This window comes from Equus asinus, chromosome 20, assembly GCF_041296235.1.
Source record: "Equus asinus isolate D_3611 breed Donkey chromosome 20, EquAss-T2T_v2, whole genome shotgun sequence".
NCBI lineage: Eukaryota > Metazoa > Chordata > Mammalia > Perissodactyla > Equidae > Equus > Equus asinus.
Genome location: NC_091809.1, coordinates 80,731,555 through 80,753,115, shown reverse-complemented (window position 1 = coordinate 80,753,115; position 21,561 = coordinate 80,731,555). Strand labels below are relative to the sequence as shown.

Genomic DNA, 21,561 nt, shown 5'->3' with positions numbered 1-21,561 from the left:
AAGTCCACTAGTTTAAGTCCATAACCCCAAACTAAAATTTTAGAAGCTTCTACCAACTGAAAAACACTAAAGATGCAAACCAATTGGAAAATACTATTTAAATGCTCTCAAATTAATAATTCACTTTATAAGAACATGCCAATGTCTAAATTAAGAACAAACCAATATCCGGATATGGCTTTTCCCTGAAAAAGTAAGAGTTGCTTTCCTTAGGAGGCTGGAGACCCTGGCCTCTAGATGTCAAAAATTAGGATCTAAAAGGATGATTTCAGGAAATTGGAACCCTCATACCTTGCTGGCAGGAATATAAAATGGTATAGCCACTTTGGAAAACAGTTTGGCCATTCCTCAAAATACTAAGCATACAATTGTATATGACCAGAAGTTCCACTCCTAGGCATATACCCAAGAGAAATGAAAACATACCTTCAACCAAAAACTTGTACATGAATGTTCATAGCATTATTCATAATAGCCAAAAAGTAGAAATGACCCAAATATCCATCAGATGGTGAACAGACAAATAAATGGAATCTTACTTGCTAATAAAAGGAATAACATACTGATATACGCTATAACATGGATGAACCTTCAAAATATTATGCTAAGTGAAAGAAATCAGTCACAAATGAGCACATATTACATGATTCCAAATATATGAAATGTCTGGAACAAGCAAACCTATAGAGACAGCAAATAGATTAGTGGTTGCATAGGACTGGGAGGGTTGGGAAGTGGGGTTGGTGGGGATTGACTGCTAATGGGTATGGAGTTTCTTTTGGCGGTAATGAAAATGTTCTAAAATTGATTGTGGTAATGGTTGTACAGCTCAATATACTAAAAACCATTAAATTATATAATTTATGGTGAATTATATGGTGTGTGAATTATATCTCAATAAAGCTATTTTTAAAAGATGGGATGATCTCTATGAGCATTTAAGGATGATCTCTATGAGCATTTAAGGATAACAGTAATCTACCTATTTATGTAACATCGAAAATTTTTTCCAAGCTCTTTTTGACCCATATGGCATCTCTAAGGTATATACAGTATGAATATTGTAGTCCCCATTTTATTTATTAATTTTTTTGTGAGGAAGATTTGTCCTGAGCTAACATCTGTGCCAATCTTCCTCGATTTCGTATATGCTCACAGCATGGCTGATGAGCGGTGTAGGTCAGCACCTGGATCCAAACCTGTGAACCCAGGATGCCAAAGTGGAGCGTGCTGAACTTAACCACTAGGCCGTGGGGTCAGCCCCTGCAGTTCCCATTTTAAAGATAAATAATTTGAGGCAAATTGATTTCCCCAAGCACATTTATGCATGTATTCTTAACCAGTGACAGTCTGTTCCTGGGGTGAGTGCAAAACATCTTAGATACTACAATGGTTTGTGGCCTTCAGAAGGACCATGGTACATAAAAAGATATACAGTATTATCTATGGTCTTAAATTTCATGGGGGTAACGTGATTAGGAAAAAATGTCTTAAAAGGCTCCTTGGTGGGGGAGGGAGGAGATAATGAAAAAAAATTGAGAAACACTGCTTTAGTGGTACAGCAAAGAAAATAAGTCAGATCTCCTAAGAATCTCAAGCCTGTGTAAATTCCATTAACCTAAGTGTGCGTATTCTAGACCCCAGGGTTTTTAATGCAAAGGTGATCATATTTTCTAGGACAGTATGGATTTCACATGATTTTATTTTTCCTAATATTGATTAAATATGCAACTACATAATTTGATCTGTATGCCACCAGATCTTACATCTTCAAACTATTAGATTCGTCCCCATACAACTCTGAACCTAATCTTCTAATCGCCTAATCTTCTACTCTCTCCCTAATTCCCAAACTTTTCTATTATTGGGCTATTGGAAAGTTTCAGTCTTTTATCAGCAAAACACCCAATGTCCTCAACTTCTCTGAATATTCCTTTCATCTTCTTGCTCTAATGAAAATGTGGCTATTCCCTGAAGACACTGCTTCTCATAGGGCCCTCGTGGAGGCTTTTTCCCCCCTTCTTACACTAGCATATTACACACCTTAGAATTTAATAGTGGTGAGGAGAAAGAAAAATACCTATTTAAGCTTTGTTTTCTATTTCTTTTGCCTGGAAGTATTTTTACCCTAGATTTTTGCTTGGCTTGCTTTTTCATATCATTCAGATCTATGGCAAAAACTTCCCTGACTACTCTGTCTAAAATAGTACCTTCTCTGTCACTACTGTCTTACTCTACTTTATTTCCTTCATTGCACATGAAGAAAGCAGGAAAGCAGAATAAAAATATGTTTAAAATCTATATCCATATAAAAGAGAGAAAGGAAAATATTGCAAAGTATTTACAGCAGTTATCTTTAAGGGTTGAAATTATAAGTGATTTTTTAATGTATTATATATTTTTGGTACTTTTTAATTTTTCTACAAAGGGTATGTAATTTTATAACTGGAAGAAAGTTATCTTTAAAGAAAAAATCATGGTGATAGGAATTTCAAAAACAGGTGTAATATGAGAATGATAGGAGAGTCCAACTAATTTCTCCCACCTCCAGAGTGCCCAGGCTGAGATCCTATCAGGTGCAGAATTTTGAGAGAGACTGATTTGGAGGCCACTTCCTGCCTAGTTGGCCATTGGCCTTACCTCACGGCACACAGCTGCAATCTGGCCTTCATCCATGCAGGTTTCTGTCACCACGTCTGTCAAAGAGCCTCCAGCCAAGTATTCCATGACAACCCACAGCTCATCTCCTACGAGGTAACTGCAGGGAGTACAGATAAAGGATGAGAAAGAATAGAGTACACTGAGCCACAGCACTGGGTTTCCAAGGCTACGCATATACGCAGAGTGAACCCGCATTTTCATCAGCTCTGGAAGAGTCTAGGGTTCCTTTTTGTGGGGAAAAGCAGAATCTGGGGCACAGAATCACTAATTTGACATCTCTTAAGGATTCGCCTGGAGAAAACAAAGCAGGCTTTTCTGTGAAGTCCCAAAGGACAGAACTAAGATCGCTAGGTTGAAGATACAATAAAATTATATTTCATCACAGCACAAAGTAATCCTTCCTAAAATTAGGCATGATTCCCACACCTCTAAAAGCATCAAAGCAGAGAGCACCCAAACATTTGACAAAGATGGGATTTGGAGTCCATGTTGCCAACATTAGGGAAAGTCACTACACCTCCTTAAGAGTTCTACTAGATCTGAGATCCATGAGGCTAAGTTCTGGGTCTTGTTCAAGACTCTATCCCCCAAGTCCAGCACAGTAGATGCCAATATTTAAATAAATAAAAAGTAAAATAAAAGATAATTGTAAATATTAAATAAAACAATGGCTATAAAATACATTCAAAAGCTGTCAAGTCATAGTCATTATGCTGACAATGATCTCCATTTTGAGTGTCTCTGATTCTAGCAATGGAATGAATTCAGGAAGGGCTGCAGAGCCAAAGCCTCTTCTGGTAAGCCAAGGGCTGCCATTTAGTACTGGATCCCTAGAGAGATTATGGGGCTGACGTGAGTTAGAACTGATAGTTCCACTCAGGGATTGGATCACTCAGCCCTGTTACGTGATAAACAAAAGGTCACTTAGCCTGTCTGGTCAGTTTCCTCAGCTGTAGAATAAGATAAATAAAAACAAGGATAACCCAGAGCCCCACAGATTCTTCTGCTAGCTTTAGACAAAGGAGCTAGATTAGAATGGCTTGAGCTGTGTGGTACGTCATCTTATCTTCATCGTGACATTGGGACTACCGCTAGGCAGATAGGGAGACTGTTGGAAAAAAACAAATGGTCTCAAGCAATGGGTAAGATTTGAATCCTATTCTCTTGATTATGAATCAATCTAGTACTCTTTGCATAAGATTCTGCATTCTTTATAATTGAACGTCTTGTAGTTTTTTAATGTCTGTGAAGAATAAATATGACAGATTAAGTCTTTTGTCAACAATCTCTTTTGAAAGAGAAGACTATGGGGATTTGGACCAAAAGAGAATTCAGGACTGGGTAAAAAACCCTCCACTGGCATGAACCTATTTCCTCTCTTGACAAAGAATGCACATTTATGGCCTGTCATCTGGCACATTGAGAAGACATCTGTCAACTTGGACTGATTAGGGGAAGAAATATGAGGTCCAAGAGACTCTCTCTGGACATTAACAAAGCAGAGCCCCTTTACCTAGGCCCACATGTCACTGTCAAAGCTAAGAAAATGCAAGACCAGACTCAGGTTGACTCAAACACTTTGTGGCTACACACTGTACCAAGGTATCTTCAAAAATCACATATTAAGGTAAAGCCTCAGAGCCTCACATATTTGGAGAAGAACAAATATAGAGTTCTCCTCTGGGACAACTCACAAAAACCAGACTCTGTACCTTCACTGAATGCTCGGGTTAGTAGGCGCCCACTTCTGTCCTCCTACAGGAGCTCCCAGGTCATTTTTTTCTCTCCTAGACTGGGAGCTATTTCAGGGCAGGGACTGAGCCTTACTTACTTCTGATTCCACAGTAAAAGCCTCTGGAGACACCAGCAAAGGCGTGATCAACAAATTTATAAATCTTCTAATCCCATTCCCAGAACACAAATTCCTTCAATAACATGGTCATGCATTTTAGTGTTTAGATACCTCCAGTGATGAGGAACTCACTATTTTATAAGACAGGCCATACCCTTATTGGACAGCTTTAATTTTTCCTTATCATGAGCCAAAATCTAGTACCCTTATAGCATTCAGTAATTTGTTCAAGCTTTATTCTCTGCATAATAAATTCTTAAAAGAGATGGGAAGGTGAATAATAACTTTCAGAGACTTGTTCAGAGCCAGTCATGGCCCACATCATGAGAGACAATCATCCTCCAAAAGGAAAAGGCTTTATTCTCTACAGCTTTCAACATCATTTGTTGGGAAGGTCAAAGTCCAACTCTCTTCCTCTTTAAAGAAACAGAAGCTTACCAAATGTTTTAGATGAAGAACAGGAAATCTGGCAAAACCTGGCAGAAATGAGATCTAGCTGGCAATGCAATATAAATAGTAAAGGAATTAGAGTTGACGACTTAGTCCAATATCACCTCCACCTATGAAGTCTCTGAAACCCGGGCAAGCAGCTCACTTTCTTTTTTCAGATATGGGAGAAAAGAATATGATATGCTGGAAAGTGCATGAATGTTGGTGCTAGGAATATTCAAATCCAAAACCCTCATTTGCTACTTACTGGCTTACTGGTCTTGGACAAGTTATTAACTTCTATGAACCTCAGTTTCTTCATCTGTAAAATATAGATAATAAACCCTACCTCACAATGAGATACTGTTAATGAAAGTGCTTGGTACAAAAGTAAAGCATAAGACAAATGTTAGCTACAACCACTATTTTATGTTGAAGAACAGAATTCTGATGGGTTGAAAATAATCAAAATGGGATTTAATCAAGATAATTAAAAAGTTCTACATTACGGGTTTAAGGCAAGCTCATGTAAAAAAGAATCGGGTTTTAATTGACTACAAACTTACTAGGGTCAACAATGAAAAAGACTTCCTAAAATATAAAATGAATGAAATCATTAGGTTGTGTTGTGTTTAGAACAATGGAGGAGTCCCACTCTCTCCATACTGGTCAAATCTCAAATGAAACTACTGTGTGTCACATTTTAAGAGAAAACAGACAATCGAGAAGTTATTCAGGAGGGTGAGAAGGATAAGAAAAGATTTGGGATGCAGAATGATTTGAAGACCTACATGTTTGACTCCAGCAGATGGGATGAAGGGCTTCCCTGAGGCAGAACAAACAGTACTAGGACCAGAGGTTAGAAGCTGCAGGGTGGTATGGTTCAGCTTAATCCACAAAGACTGTGCAGTAATCAGAGCTGTCTAGCAGGACACAGGGTCAGAGTCAGAGAGCTAAGCATCATAGAAGATTCTTAAATGGAGGCAGTTCTGAGCGCTGGTGTTGCCTTCTCCTCTGACAGCTCTACCAGCCATCGGTCCTGAAGGGCCTCTCTCTCCGACGGAAGCTATCACTCCATACCTGTCCAAGTAGTTCACAATATTTGGATTCTTGTTTTCCCTCATGACCAGGATCTCATTAATAATCAGCTCTTTCTTCGGCTGCTGCTGAAGGTTCATCTGCTTAATGGCCACCTGGAATCAGAGTACATTCAATGTGCAACCAGAGTCACTCAGCATTTACTGAACATCTACTAAGTACCAGGCCTTAAACACTAAGGAGACGGAGACGAATAGGACAGTCTTAGCCCTTGAGGAATTCAGAACTTATTAACATAGACCAGTGGTACTCAATCTGAGGACCCTGAACCAGCAGCATCAACATCATCTGTTGTTGGAAATGAAATTTTTCAGGCCCCACCCAGACTTACTGAATCAGAAACTCTGTGTTTTCTAAGTCCTCCAGGTGATTCTGATGTGCACCAAAGTTTGAGGATCAAACTTGCTACTAAATAAAATATTTATATTAGGAAAATACTTTCTAAAAATCACAATATTTTTAAGAGGACCGCTATAACAAAAGTCCATACAAAATGCTACAGAAAACACAAAATAGGGCAAGACCTCTTTTAAACTGGCAATGTAGAGAGGCTTCATAAAGAGGGAGATGACTTTTTGAACTTGGTGTGGAAAGGTAAATCACAATTGACCAGGTTAAAAGAGAAAACAAGAATGAGATCTCTAATGTTTATGTGTGAAAAAAGATCTTGATAAGCTTTTTGTCTATAGAAGTAAAAGAATTTCCACATAATATAAATATAAAGTGTACATTAGTCTCCAATGCACTTTTGCATCCATTTCTTCTATGTGTCAGGTACTATGTAAGGTATTCTCAAGTTTATTTCATTTAATCCTCAGAGATACCTTATGAGCTAAGTATTACTACTGACCCCTTTTGACAGATAAAGAAACTGATTCAGAGAGGATATGTGACTTGCACACAGCTATTCAGTAGCAAAATCAGGATAAGAACCCTCAAAAGTGATGCCAATTTATCCTGTACATACGGACAGACTAATCTTCCCCACAGTACACATTTGATAACCCTCTACCCTGCTCAAAAACATAAATGGCTCCTGCTTGCCTAGAAATGTTCCTCAGCCCAACATTCAAAGTTCTCATGATCTGACCCCTTTCTTACTTCCCACTGTATTCCTTCATATACTCCATGATCTGATTATCTCTCCAACTGGAATACTTTGCATCATTTTCACATGTTCAAAAGCTATTTATACTTTGTATCAGGCCTAAAGAAACTCCATTCTCCAAACCAGACAGGCTTTTCCCCTTCTTTAAAGCCCCTTAAGATCATATTTATGGTCCATAGAAAGTGCTTATGGAACTCACCAGATACTGCCTAGTATGATGTTAGGGTGTATCTCTCTAGAAGCTTGAGAGCTCATTTGAAAGCTCAGAATCCCTGGTGCCAAGCACAGGGCCTGACACACAGTGGGTGCTCAACTAATGTTTGTAGAAATGAAGAGGGAAAGAGAAAATTCAGTGGGTTGATAAGTACTTTGTTTTTGAACCACAAAAAGCATCACCAATAGGCTACTCTATCCCACAGGAGTAGACTTTAAATTATTTCCTAAATGTTTATTCCTTAGAGAAATTTTCTCTTTTTTCTGCTTAAACAGACAAAAACATGAACAACTAACAGAACAATTAAATTAGTCTTTCCAGAAGCAGCAAGAAGTGTAAAGGATGAATAAAATTCAAATTTTTACAGAAAAAACTCCAATTATTTTTTCAAGTATGGACAGTCTTCTGTAGAGATCTAGTTCATCAATAAGAATAGAAATGATTCTTTTAAACGTCTTGACCACCTCCATTTCCTACCCCAAGTGAGAAAAATTGCTTTGGAGTCGTGTCTCCTATCAGGTTGGGCTTCTGCTCCAGCTGCAGTTGCCTATAACGTTGATTATTAGCTTTTTCTAATGTATAAAGAGCAAAACATTGATCTAAAGCCTATTACAGTAAGTATAGTAAGCCCTATTTAGTCCTAAACTATGGTTTAGGCTAAACACCCTTCACCTAATTCGATCCCTTCTATTGAGGCCAACAGGTAGCACTCCTATAATAGAAAAAGAACTAGACTTGAACTCTGAGGACCTAAGCTCTGGGGCTGAGTCTGTCACTTACTGACTTTGACCAATCGTAAGCTCTCTGAGCTTCAGTCTCTTTATCAATACACTGAGGATAATAATCCCAACCCCGATTCCGCTCCTCACAGGATTGTTTTGAGGACTAAATGAGATAGTAGCCAATGTGTTACTCATATAAAAGTTATAAATTTAAATAATAAAGACAACAATGAGAATGCTAATCATATTAATAACTTAATTTGATGAGTACCTGGCTCAGAGCAACAGGAGTGACAACATCAGCAGAAACCAACCATCCTCCCACCACTACTGTTTATCGAATGCCGACTGTGTGCTAGTGCTTAAGTGCTGTCCTTACATTATCTTAGGAAAACCTAACAACAACCCTACCAAGCAAAAATCATTATCTGCACTTTCAGGTAAGGAAATTGACACTAAGACGCAAGAAAATTGCCCAAGGTCATAATCAGTGCCTATATGACTCCAAAGGTCTATATGACTCCAAAGCCTCTTCCAGTCTATTCCTTCTAATGTACATATTCCCTCTAAAAATGGGTTTGAAAAATAATTGTTGAATCTGTAACTGGAAGACTTCCCAGCACTAACATGCTAATCTTCCTATATGTGACAGACAATAGCTCTGCTCTTTCCAGCTGGATAACCCCCAGTAAGCACTCACTCACCAAGACTGAAAACATCTTGCCAGCTCCACTAGAGATTTGTACTCCCTGGGGCAGGAAATGAGGCTTTCCTGACCACACTGCATTAGCCACCCTAATGGACTTGATTCCATTCATAGTTTTGTAACCACAACGCAGGCACATAGTGAAATCAAGTTTCTATTTCCTATGGCCAGCTTCTCACACGTGCAGCCTCCAGGCCTTCCAGGAACCACTCATCACCAGTCAGCCTCCCATCAAAGGCTGTAAGGGCCTAGAGGCCAGAAATATGACAAGGCGCTAGTGCCTAACCTTAGCTCTGCTGTGGCCTTGTAGCACAGAAAGTACAGGTTTAGGTTTTAGAATCAAAAGATTCTAACCCAGGGGCCGGCCCCGTGGCTGAGTGGCTAAGTTCACGCGCTCCGCTGTGGTGGCCCAGTGTTTCGTCAGTTTGGATCCTGAGTGTGGACATGGCACCACTCATCAAGCCATGCTGAGGCGGCGTCCCATATGCCACACCTAGAAGGACCCACAACTAAAAATATACAACTATGTACCGGGGGCTTTGGGGAGAAAAAGGAAAAATAAAAAAAAAATCTTAAAAAAAAAAAAAAAAGATTCTAACCCAGTCCTTGCTAAATGCTGAGCACAACCCTGCAAAAGTTATTTAAACTCTTTGTGCCTCAAATTCCTCATCAATAAAAAGGAAATATTATTACCTACCTCATAGGGTTCTTTTTAGGATTGGTATAACCTCCACTTTTCTATCTCTGCATCTAATTAACCATATTTAAAATTGGTACAATGATACTATCCTTCCTTCCTCACTATTATTTTAACACAGGTTCCAGGACCACAAGACTTACTTATATGTACCCAATGGAAAGTATAGTCTCTTCCATTTATGTATGATTTTAATGTCTGAGTGCTTGCACAGGACTGAATCTTTCATAGAGTTCTTAGCACAAGTTGTGACACAAAGCAAATGTTCAGTAAATGCTTTGTGGAGTAAATAAATATGTAAAAATAAAAATTAATAAATATATAATTCTTAAAGTTTATTATGTATTTTCACACGCACTGCTTTACTGAATTCTTTCAACACTTTTATAAGGTATATGTTATCATGCGTATTTCATAAATAAATAAAATTCAGGCTCAGAGAGGTCAAATGACTTGCCCAAGATTATATAAGTAGACAAAGGGAAGCCTCTAGGTTGTTGGATTCTAACCTCAAAGAACAATTAATAAATCCTTAATCATAATGGTGATTTTGTTTTTTTAAAGTTGACTTACCCTTGATGGAGCCTCAGTATCTGGCTTAGACGTTCGTAAAAGACTCACAAAAGTGCAGTGAAATACGTGCTGTCCCTAATAACCATGACTTCTCTAGTATACCAGGGGGCTTCAACTGCCAAACGTACACAAGCAAGTCCTAGTAGCTTCCCTTATAGGAGCCCAACTCTATTTTCATTGAAATAGGAGGTGCCTCTCTCAACCTCTGAGCCCCAGTATTCTTTGAACTAAGAACTTCCCCAGGCATCCCTCATCCACAGCCTACCTGACAACCTTCCTCCTCTGCAACCAAAGAGCAGAATCCAAGGAAAGCTCAAGTACTCTACATTCCCTGCATGGCTTCCTTCTGCTGAAGGTAAGACCTTGGGTCAGCAGGCCTTGGCAATAAGGTCAGAGTTCTCCCAGCTTAATGAAATGAGAGAGAAGAGGTGCCTCCAAATGAGGACTTCAATGTCTACTGCAATCCTGGGCACAGAGTAATGGAAGGACCACTAGATTAGGAGTCAAGAGACATGTGTTTAAATCTCTCCTATATCAGATTTCTCTCCCAAGCACCAAACCTGTGTAAACAATTGTCCACCAGGCAGTTCCACAAGAAGGTCTCTCAGGCAGTATCCAAATTCTTCAAACATATTTATACCTCCACCTTTTTTTTTTCTCCTTGACTAATATCACTCACTTGTAAGTCATCTTCACATTCAGTCAATCACCAAATTCCGTCAAATCTATCTACCTCTCAAATCTATCCTCTTCTCCCCATTCATACTATGCTACCACCTTAGTCCAAACCATCATAGCTCATCTGGAATTACACAATGACCTCCTGACTCCTGTTCCCCTGGAACAGTAGAATCCCCTGTTCCACTCTTATCTCTTCCAATCTGTTCTTGACACTGTAGCCACAGTGACTTTTTCCAAAATCTGTAAGTCTCATCGTGTTACTCCTGTTTAGTTCTAGTCTGCAATAGTAAGAAACTAGAAGTGTCCCTATTGAGTGAAGAAGGACTAAAAACTAAAAAGAAAAAGAAAAGAAAAATAAAAAAGAACTGAAGGAGCAACAGTTGGTGGTGGATACTCACCTCCTGTCCTGTGGCCACATCCATTGCAGTGTACACAGTGCCTGAAGCACTGAACAACAGGTGGGAGAGAGAGAGACAAAACTTGTTAAATGAAGTGACATTTGTCAAATGCAGTTCTACAAATAATCTGGCAGTGCAAGCGTTAATAATAAGAGCAGCAAAAATAATTCTCCCCACTGCCCCTCCCCACTCTAATAAAGAGAATTACAGGCTCTAGTGGCCAACAGGGAAGGTGTGTGGGAGGCAGAGAAATACTAGGAATAATGCTAGGAAAGTAATCATGTCCATTCTAAATAACTAAAAACCAACCTTGTTTTATGCCTATAACCACGAACCCTGTATGTTTGTAGGTGGGTGATATGCAACAATACTTATAACTATACATGCTGTATGTCAGATATATATGATGCAATCTGAAAAAATTTAAAACTCCATGTATTGCAAAAATGCAATCTAGACAAGCCCTGAGATTATGTTTCCCAGGGAAGTCAGGTCAATCCAGGGAGAAAAGTCACTTGTAAGTTTGCCTTGCTGCTAGAAATTATGGTCACCAGCTTCCCAACCACTACTCTTTAGTTGGGACCCTAGCTACATGCCAGGAAATTGTGATCATAAGATACTGGCTATCAAATAAGGATTGGATTATTTGCATTGGCAATTATTTCCCCAATGCCTGATTATCCTACCTCTAGCCATCTTCTGTCATAAAGCTTGTATCTATCTTCCTATCACTATCCGCCATTATCCAACCAGATGCACCATTCTTAAGGGGCAAATATGCCCAGGCCTTGGGGGACTGGACATTTTGGGACTATATCTCCATGATTACAGAGGTCTAGAAAGCTACTCAGGCCCACTGGTTAGTACTTGATTATTTCTACCTTGAACAGACATATGAATTCCAGGTCAAAAAAAAAAGAATCTTCAGGTCTTAAAGGGAAAAAAAGCAAGCAAAAATTATAATCATACGAATTCATCATATTTGTGTGGTATTTATATTTTTAAAATCATGGAATATGGAAACATCACCATAGGTGCTTAATAAATAGTTCATTCCTCCCTTAGCAATAACAGACTTGTCAAATAAGCAAGGAAAAAACATTTTGCAGATGTTGCCTATTTATGGGCCTCATACATCTGAATTAAAAAAGAAAAAAGAATCAGAAGTTTTGGAGGTGAAAGGCCCTGAATCAATAACCCCTCTTCCTTGAAATTACAGATAAAGAAAGTGAAGTCAAGGGGTGGGACCTGGCTAGCCCACGTTTGCCTGTGTACCTTTCTACTACATTCTTAATATCTCAATGTAATTAGCTAAAGGAAATGCCATCTCAGATTACTCTGAGGCAAGCAAAATAATTTCTTCTCAGGATGTTAACTACCTTATACCAGTTCCGATTCACAAAAGCATGTCTAGTAGGAAAAACACTGGACCAGGAAAAACTGAGATCCACTCAAGTCCAGGGTTATCTTGAAGATTAAATTAAACAATAGAAGCAAATAACAGATGTAAGCTGTAGAATGCTGTGCAACTACAACATCAGTATATTACCTAATACTTTGTCTCAGAAGTCATGGGATATATAAGAAAGAAAACTAAAGCAGAAAACTTCAATGATTTCATTAGCACCAATGCTTTCATTCAACTAACACTGAAAGCTTTCGACAAGCCAGATACTTTTTTTTTCAGTTCGTTTTTAATTTTAGCTATTTGGGCAGGTCTGTAGAAATCTCATTATTTTCCTTTTTAGGATAGAGGTATAACTTATTTAAAGTACTCTGCACAAACCTTGAGCATACAACTTGATGATTTTTTACAGATGGACACACCCATGTGTTCACCACCAAGATTACTTCCGAAGGTTCCCTCATACCCCGTCTGAATCAACATCCCCCTCTCAGAGGGAACCATTATTCTGACTTCTATTAGCATGTATTAGTTTAGCCTGTTCTTGAACTTCATATACATAGAATCATACAGTATCTGCCCTTTTATGTCTGCCTTATTTTGCTCAAAATAACAGCCAAACACTTTTAAGACTTATCACAGTATATCATAATTCTTTGTTTGATTGTTTATCTCATTCTGTAGGCATGAGGTCCTTGAGGCAGAGACTGTGTCTGATTCATAGCTGTATTCACAATGCCTAGCACATAATAGGAACTCAGTTACAATTTGCTTAGTTCATTACACTGAGGGGAGCATACAAGATGCAGAGAAGGAACCAGAGAGCAGGAGACGAATTCTAGCATCCACCTAGAAAAAAAGTCCCATTACACTAACAGAAAGGTCTGCAGTTTTGAGTCTCCTATTTCATATTAGTGCTACTAGGTCTCAGCACTAGGTAATCAGGGTTAATCTGGAAAAGCAGACCTGTAATTTCGGAAGCAGGTTTTGTGCTAAGAAAACAAATGGTTTTTTCACTCACTGCTGAGGTATTTTTAGCAACATGATCAGCTAATGGCACATCTCTCATATTAAGCATAATTCTGCTAAACCTGAAGTCAGCCTAATATAACAGTTCTGGATGGGTAAGGGGTGAGGTGGAGAAAGAAGAACAAGGTTTACGAGAGGCAAAACAAAAACAAAATCATATATACCAGCACACACAATTTTAAGTCATTTCTCTAGGGAAAGAAAATGCCCCTACTAACCCTTGTCCAATCTTCTCAAACCGTGTATACTTCTTCTTAGGATCGCCCACACTCACTATGCTCCCTTTGAAAGAAAGAGAGACCATGAATCATTTTTTTCCAGATCAAGATACAAAACAGGCCCCATGTTCCCCCAAACCCTGGAGCTGGCAAGGATCCAATGCCCAAAACCCACACTAAGTAGGTCTGTAGCTTTCCCCCTACAAGTTCCAACCAAAAGTTTCATGTTCTCACTGCTTTTCTTCATAGTAATCTATTCCATTTCTAAACTCCTAAAAGCCATTCATTCATTTTTAAATTCATTCATCCAATAAACATATACTCATTTAATATGCTCATTTACTACGTACCAAGTCCTGTGTTGAGTGCTAGGAATAGAGACTGATGAGACAGTTAAGACAGTCCCTGCTCTCAACAAGCTCAATCTCATGAAGGAGATACACAGATGGCATAAAGTTCCATGAAAACATAATAATTGTTCTGATGGATGGCAAAGGGGTAGAGAAAGGGACACAAAATACAAACTGGAAAGGCTTCAGAAAGGAGGTGATAGCTGGATTGACCTTTATAGGGTAAGAAGGAGTTAGGGAGAGAAAGTCGACAAGGGGTTACAGCAGGAAGTACTTCAAGTGCAAAGACACAGAGGTAGGAGAGAGTTCACTGGGTTTCACAACTTGTATTCTAGAGATAGTGAAACTGAGGCCCACCAGAAGGGAAGATACTTCCCCTTCACACAGCAAACTGTGTCACAGCTAAGAATAGGAGTCAGGCCAATATGCTTTCCACTAATACCAATTACTAGGATTTGGTACTGTTCATTTACATTATCTCATATTTACAAATAAGACAGGTATTAACATCCCTATTTTAAAGATGAGAAAAAGGAGGCCCGGAGAACAGGAGGAAATTGCCCAAGACCCAAGTCAGTGGCAGGGCTGGGGCTTCAACTCAAGTGTCCTTAACACCTAGGACAGCCTGCTTTCCATAATTCTATGTTCTATGTATTATTGTTTAAAAAAACTCTGGTTCAGAGAAAAAGACTACATACATGAGTAAACAGATGACTAGGTAGGTAGCTTTTCTTACTTCATGATTTCATAAGGGCTCTGTGGAATGGTAACTTTTAAAAGAGTAAAAATTATTTTTAAAGTCAAACAAGAATTATCAAAAAGAAATTGAGAGCTGCTAAGCAAAAGAACCAGAAACTTCAGCTTTAGAAAGCACTGCCAGTTTGAAGATTTAGCTAAATTAGTCACATCAAATCCTCTTTAGAAGTAGACAGGTACAAAGAATAAATCAAAGGCCTTGTCAAATGATTTTTCCAAGCCCAAAGACCAAGTCAATCCTTCCTTCTCATATGAACTCTCCTGCAGTTTACTGAAACACAGAAACAAGCTACCCCAATAGACCCCCCCATTTCTGGCCGCTTAAGGAAGTAAAATAAGTTTCCATCTGAGAGCTAGGGGGGCAGCAGGTTCTAATTACAGGAGCACAGGTTCTGTTCTAACCCCATACATGTCACCTGCTGGCTGTGTGATCTGGGGCAGAGTATTGAGCATACCTGAGCCTCAAACATCTTAACTGCAAAAATGAAGATTATAACGTCTTTCTTCATAGGGTTAATATGAGGAATAAATGAAACAAAATTAAGAAAATACCTGGGTTGTCATTTGGTACACAGTACAGGCTCAAAAAATGTTAGTTTCCCTTCCCTCTTTTCCTACAACCAAGATGGCAGATCTGTCTTCGCCTAGGTCAATGGCAGACATCAATAATCAATCACAGCGTTCTTTCCCACCAGTTATAGACAAGGCCTCAATAACTTTCTCAAAACAACATTCCCAAGTATTCACCAGGTAAAAGCTATTGGTCATCTCCATAAGCCATGCCTAGAGGTGAGAATGCCTAGTGCTCAAAGTGAGCTATCCCTACTCTCTCTCATCACGTTCCCATCCTAATGTGGGTGGTATCCAAGCAGGGCTGATGAGACAAAGGAGGTGGGTACAGTGGCAGGATGAAGAAAAGCAGTCTGTAGCTAAGATATCAAGCACAGTCAGGCAGCCACATAGACCAAGCCTAGAACCAGGATCTTTATAGCAATGGAATTCCATCTTCGTGCTCAACCAGTCATGTACCAGAAGAAAGTTCAGAAAGCAACAAACTGCTTACGTAATTTCTCCAAGATCTCTTCATCAGACATTTTAGGTTTCTTCTTTTGCTTCTCAGTGTTCCGGGTCAGAGCATCCGGTGGAGTGGTATTATTCTCAGTAGGTGAAATGGGAGATGTAGCCACATCCCGAGTTGGTGTAATAGGAAGTGGTTCGATCACAGACCGTGTGTATACCTGCATTGTTGGTGCAAGAATTTGGCAAGGGCAGCCTTTGTTAGCACAGGGGAAGCTCAGGAGCCTCTCTTAGATGAATGTGTTAGAACATCCACAGAAGAGCAAATCTCAGTAAACTCATCCCTTCTCCTAGGTCAAAATCTGTGCTCCTCCTCCTCTGTGCCCAGGCCCATCCTCTGTGGGTGGAATGACCTTCCTGGCTCTTGCTTGAACTACATAACAGGAGTTAGTGAGAATTTGAGCACTGAAGATATTTAATACAAGGTTAAACAACTCTCAACAGAAATGACTTAAAGGAGATTCTATTATTAGATGGGGATCCCCTTCATCTGCAAAATTCTATTCTTTCCCAAGTTGAAATGAATATCCTGTATTCCCACAGCATCTTGCGCTGCTGATACAACACTTAACATTATCTTCTTTTGAGTTACTCCCTCTCTAAATCCTGAACTTTTGCAGAGAAGGAACTACAATTGTTCTTCTTTAAGAGGCAGTGGAGCGTAGTCATTTAGACCAAAGACTCAGGAACCTGACTGCCTAGGTTCAAATCCCAGCTTTTACTGCTACCATTTGTATGACCTTGGACAGGTTCCTTAACTTCTCTGTGCTTCAGTGTCCTCATTCGTAAAATGGTGATATTAATGATACCTGTCTTATGGTGTTGTAGTAATAAGTTAATTAATGGGTGAAATGACCAGAATCATGCCCAGCAGATATTAAGCTTTCAAATTTTCACTAATATTATTATATTTTCTATTGATTCATTTACTTAACAAACATTTACTGAGAATCTACTCTTAGCCTTGCTGTACAAAATGCTGCCCCCATCCTCTATTCCTGTGAAGGAATTCTTGTGAGAAAGTCACAACCACAAGGCAGAAAGGAATAAATGTCATAAGAAATGAGCAAACTATATACTACTGAGGCTCAGAAGGAGTGACAATAAGTTATGTCCTTTCCCCAAGAGACGTTTACTGGCATTATCAGATTTTTTTCATAAAAATATCACAACTATCCTTTGGCCAGTCTATAGGCTCTACAAAGACAGGGCATGTGTGTCATTCATCCCCGAGTTCCTGTATCTAACCAGCTGCCTGACAAAAAGCAAGCATTCACGTAAATGTTTGATGAGTGAATAAATGAATAAAAGGGATTCTTCAGCTGGATCTTGAAGGATGGACAGGATTTTAATAGGTGGAAACGGGAGAGAATTGTCCAGAGTAGAAACAGCAATAAGTCAAGACATTGAGATCAGAGACTATAGCTTCTTTCCTGACTACTCTAGCATAATGATTTCGTAATTTTCTATTTTCGTACCTATAGACAAACTATATCCCTGCCACCTAAACCTGTAGCCTTGTCCTCCTCCTTTGGTTCTCCAGAGATGTCTCCTTGAGGTCACAAACCCTGCCTTTTCCCTCTCTAATATTCTCCTTCTCTGGCTCCCAGCACAAGTCTGCACACATAAAAAGGCCACTGTGCTATGGTGGAAAGTGACCCAGACTTGGGGTCAATTACCTGCTTTCAATCCTGGCTCTTTTGCTTACTAAGAGACTTTGGGTAGATCAATTTACCTCTCCAAATCTCAGCTGCTTCTTCTATAAATCGGGAATTAACAATACCTTTTTAGAAAGGAATGCTATGAAGATCAAATTTATCAATTCATTCAATATTTACTGCCTTTCTGATACCTGCCAAGAATTATGTTAAGCACTGCAAATGCATGCATACATGTATTTCCTCTACTTTTGAGGAGTTCATGGTTTAGGAGGAAAAAATTTTTTAAATGAACATGCTTGCAAATCAAAAAAGGACATATCGATGTGAGATATCTTGACAACTCTCTAATTTTGAAGTTCATTTTCCTTAAGGTGACTTTGTGACCTACAAAAAGGGTGATTTCATAAGTTCTCATCTTAAAAGGTGATCTAATCTGCTTGACTTTCCTCCACAACAACTCTCATAGTTAGTCAATCAACTTCTGCTTGAATACCTCCCTGAGTCTTCTATTCCAGAGATAGCCTTATCTTGTATTATCACAGAGTTTAAGCTCTAGGTCATTCTTTCATTATGAAGCTCTTGTTATATCATCTGATGATAGGTCACTGCTCACTGACACTAAATCAGGTAAAAGGAAGGGACTAGATTGTGGAAAGCAAGGGCAGAGGGACTGTGGCTATTCTGAGATGCAGGAACCTCAAAGGAAGTTAAATAAAAATCACTGCCAACATCCAGCATCAAAATGCACTCCCGATGTCCAGCATATTAATAGCACTAATGTATTTATGAATTCTCTTGGGTCTTTCAGCATCATCAATGATGTTCTAAGAGGCTGAACGCTGCACATTTAACAGAGAAGAAAGGATCTGTTGCAGGCTAATTTATTGCTTCCCAGGAGACTAGAATAATTTATGTTAGTCCTGCACTAAGTAACATTAATTCTGTGTATCTTCCTATCCTGTCTATGGAGAATGGGCTAAGCAAACTAGGGCTGGGTTGGTATAAACACCAATTATCTATGACACTTTGGGACTATCTGCAAACCAATGATAAATAAATATACCAATTCTTATCTTTAATCATACAGAAAGTACCTTTCAATCAAGGTGGTTCAGTAATTTCACCAGCTCCAAAACCCCAAAACCCAGAACCAGAATATTAAACCTCTAGGCCTCAGGATCAACACCTCTCCCCCTCCAAACTCTAATAAATCACAAAGCTGTCCACGTCCCCAAAGACTCACCGATTTCGTGTGCTCTGGGCGTGGAGCAATCACTGGAGGCGGGGTAGCGTCATCATCATCATCTTCATCTTCTGAAACTGGTGGCACTGCAGGGGTCTCAGACACCGTCTTCACATTCTGTACAGCAGAGGAAAGCCAGATTCATCAGGGCCGGCTGACGTGGAACTTAAGCTACCAGGATCACCAGTCCCCCAGAAGAAACCTCATCCTGACACCCCTCCTGAAATCCGTATCAGGCTCCAAGCTCTCCACCTTTGTGTAGCCAGTCCCAGGAACTCAGTCACCTTCCCTCTCTTCTTTTAGCTACCACTATCCATTCAGTCCCTTGGGGGCTTCCTTTTCCCACCCAAAACCTATTTGTGGAATGGGAAGCCAGCCTACAGCTTCTCTATCTGCCTTCCCCCAAGCCAACCCCTGAAGACAAACTCATAGTTCCTCCTTAATCTATGAATTTTACTCTCCACAGTGAACAAGTAATAAAGTATAAACTGTAGGGAAGGGATCAAAAGTCTGGAATTTTACAAAGTTTATCATTGTAATTCCTTACTCCTTTCTGATAACGGTAAATGGAAGTCCAGGCAGGCTTTTGCCTCTCCTGTTCCTTTCTTTACCAAAACCTACTGTACCCATTATGTCATCAGGTGCCCTGGCCTCACCTGAAAATAAAAGACATCAGGAGCCCCTTGACTCAAGAGGACAATGAGTTTCTCCCCAGAGTGGATGCTGTCCATTCCACTAAGCTTTTGCCTTGTCCTGGAATGAACCTTACCAGCACCACTAACTGAATCTGCTATAATCTCAGCAACTGGAGTTTCCCATGCAAACTATAACAAAGCTGGGCCAAGTGTGGCAGGTTTTAAGGCAGGTCCAGGCAAAAATATCTTAGCATTACTGTTTATAACAGATTCAAGAGACAAAGTAGCTCCAAAACATGAGATTTTTGATGGAGATTTAAATGATTACAGCATAGGACCAGAGAGGCAATAGGGATCTTTTAATATACACTGGTATAATTCAACAGTTTCAGAAATTTTCAGAGCACTTACTTTGTGCTCAGTGAGATATTGTGACGGATACTATTAACAAAAAGGGCACAAAGATGAAAAAGATGGTACATGTTCTGAAGCAGCTCACCATATAAGAGATATATGTCTCTGATATAAGAGACAGAGGTTGAGTTCCCTTCCTGCCTGCCATTTGGGGCCTCTGGAGAGAAGAAGGTCAAGAGTCAGAATGACAGGGGATAAGTGGACAAACTTACCTAGTGGAATACTAAACTAGAGTGACTGTGTCAGAGACTGGCCTTCAGCATATTTGACATACTTACATAAGGTAAACTGACAACCTCATAGATTCTAACAGGACCTCCGGTGCAGGGCATAACTTAAAAACTGACAGTGCCAGGCGTTTATAAGCAATGAGCTTGGGTGGCCGCAGGCAATGAATCTATCCTCTTGTTTCCATTTTCATCACTTGAGGAATGTGGAGGAAGAGGAGTGGTATAATTTGAGGGGTGACCTTAAGTCACTTCCAGTTCTAAAATTCAATACAGGTTCTTTCCCTGTCAAAGCACATATTTTGATATTTTCATGTTCTAATTTATCTTCTCCCCACTACTCCATTCAAAACAAAATTTAACTAGACACCCAAATTGGGAATGAAGTTAACTCAGCAGCCTCTTTACCATCAGATGGCCTTGGGGCTCCCCGCTGTACACTATAAACACTAAGTTTGTTTGCTTCCTAAAACTCTGTAGAGAAGGGGATTTCATCACCTTCCTTAGCAACACATTTCTGTTTTCCACAGGTGACAGCTTTGGGTGGTAGGATTAACAACTACCAGAATCAAGAGAGATTGGTTTTTGTTCCAAATTTTTACTTCTTATCCCTGTGCCCCCGGGCAAGGCTGCCCTACTCTAAGGCACAAGTTTCTCATATCTGTAAGGTGGAGATAATGACAGTAGCTCTCTACCTCACAGGGCCACTGGGAGGATGAAATGAAGTGACGTGGGTATAAAAACACTTTGTAAATGGTAAGGAGCTAGAAAGATATAAGGAACCAATTCAATTATCATTATATCTAATAACCACAAACCTCCGTCTAAAAAAAAGCCAGTGACTCCAACTCATGCATTTATTCACTATGTACCAGTCTTTGTTCTAGGTTCTGGGGCTATACTGAAGAACAAAACAGACAAAGTCCCTGGTCCTATGGCATACATTTTAGAAGAGGATACAGTCAAAATTAATCACCAAAGTGTCAGGTAGTAATAAGATAAACATAAGACAGTAGAGATTGTTTGGGAGTGGGGAAATATTACTTTAGACAGCATTGTCATGGAAAGCGCTCTATAATGAGAAGTCACATAAGCAGTGGCCTGAATGAATTGAGAGAGCAAGCCATGGAACTCTCTGGGAAAAGAATATTCCTGGCAGATGAAAGGAGTACAAAAACCCTGAGATGGGAACATGCTTGGTGTGTTCCAAAAACTTCTAGGAGGCCTACCTATGTTGCTGAGACATATTTGTGATTTTAAAACTGCTGAACTTTGGGTAAAAACAGTAGGAATTTCTATCTTAGACAATTATACAACCAACAAGCTTAAGATTCTAGTAAGGCTTTTAGTACCCCAATCATAAATATGAGCATATCTCAAAAGATTACCAAATATCCAAGGAACATC

The 21,561-nt window shown here is 39.5% G+C and overlaps 1 protein-coding gene across 9 annotated transcripts in view; it reads right to left on the bottom strand.

Annotated features, from left to right (window-relative positions):
- Window positions 1-21,561, bottom strand: part of PAK1 (p21 (RAC1) activated kinase 1) — a 140,101-nt gene that overhangs the window by 8,725 nt on the left and 109,815 nt on the right. For all 9 annotated transcript variants that reach the window (XM_070490584.1, XM_044753509.2, XM_070490586.1 and 6 more), the window contains 6 exons: window positions 18,879-18,995; window positions 15,961-16,135; window positions 13,792-13,855; window positions 11,140-11,188; window positions 6,023-6,135; window positions 2,641-2,758 (listed from right to left, as the gene is read on the bottom strand). In XM_070490584.1, the coding sequence (XP_070346685.1) occupies window positions 2,641-2,758; window positions 6,023-6,135; window positions 11,140-11,188; window positions 13,792-13,855; window positions 15,961-16,135; window positions 18,879-18,995 (636 nt within the window). The remainder of the gene's footprint in view (window positions 1-2,640; window positions 2,759-6,022; window positions 6,136-11,139; window positions 11,189-13,791; window positions 13,856-15,960; window positions 16,136-18,878; window positions 18,996-21,561) is intronic.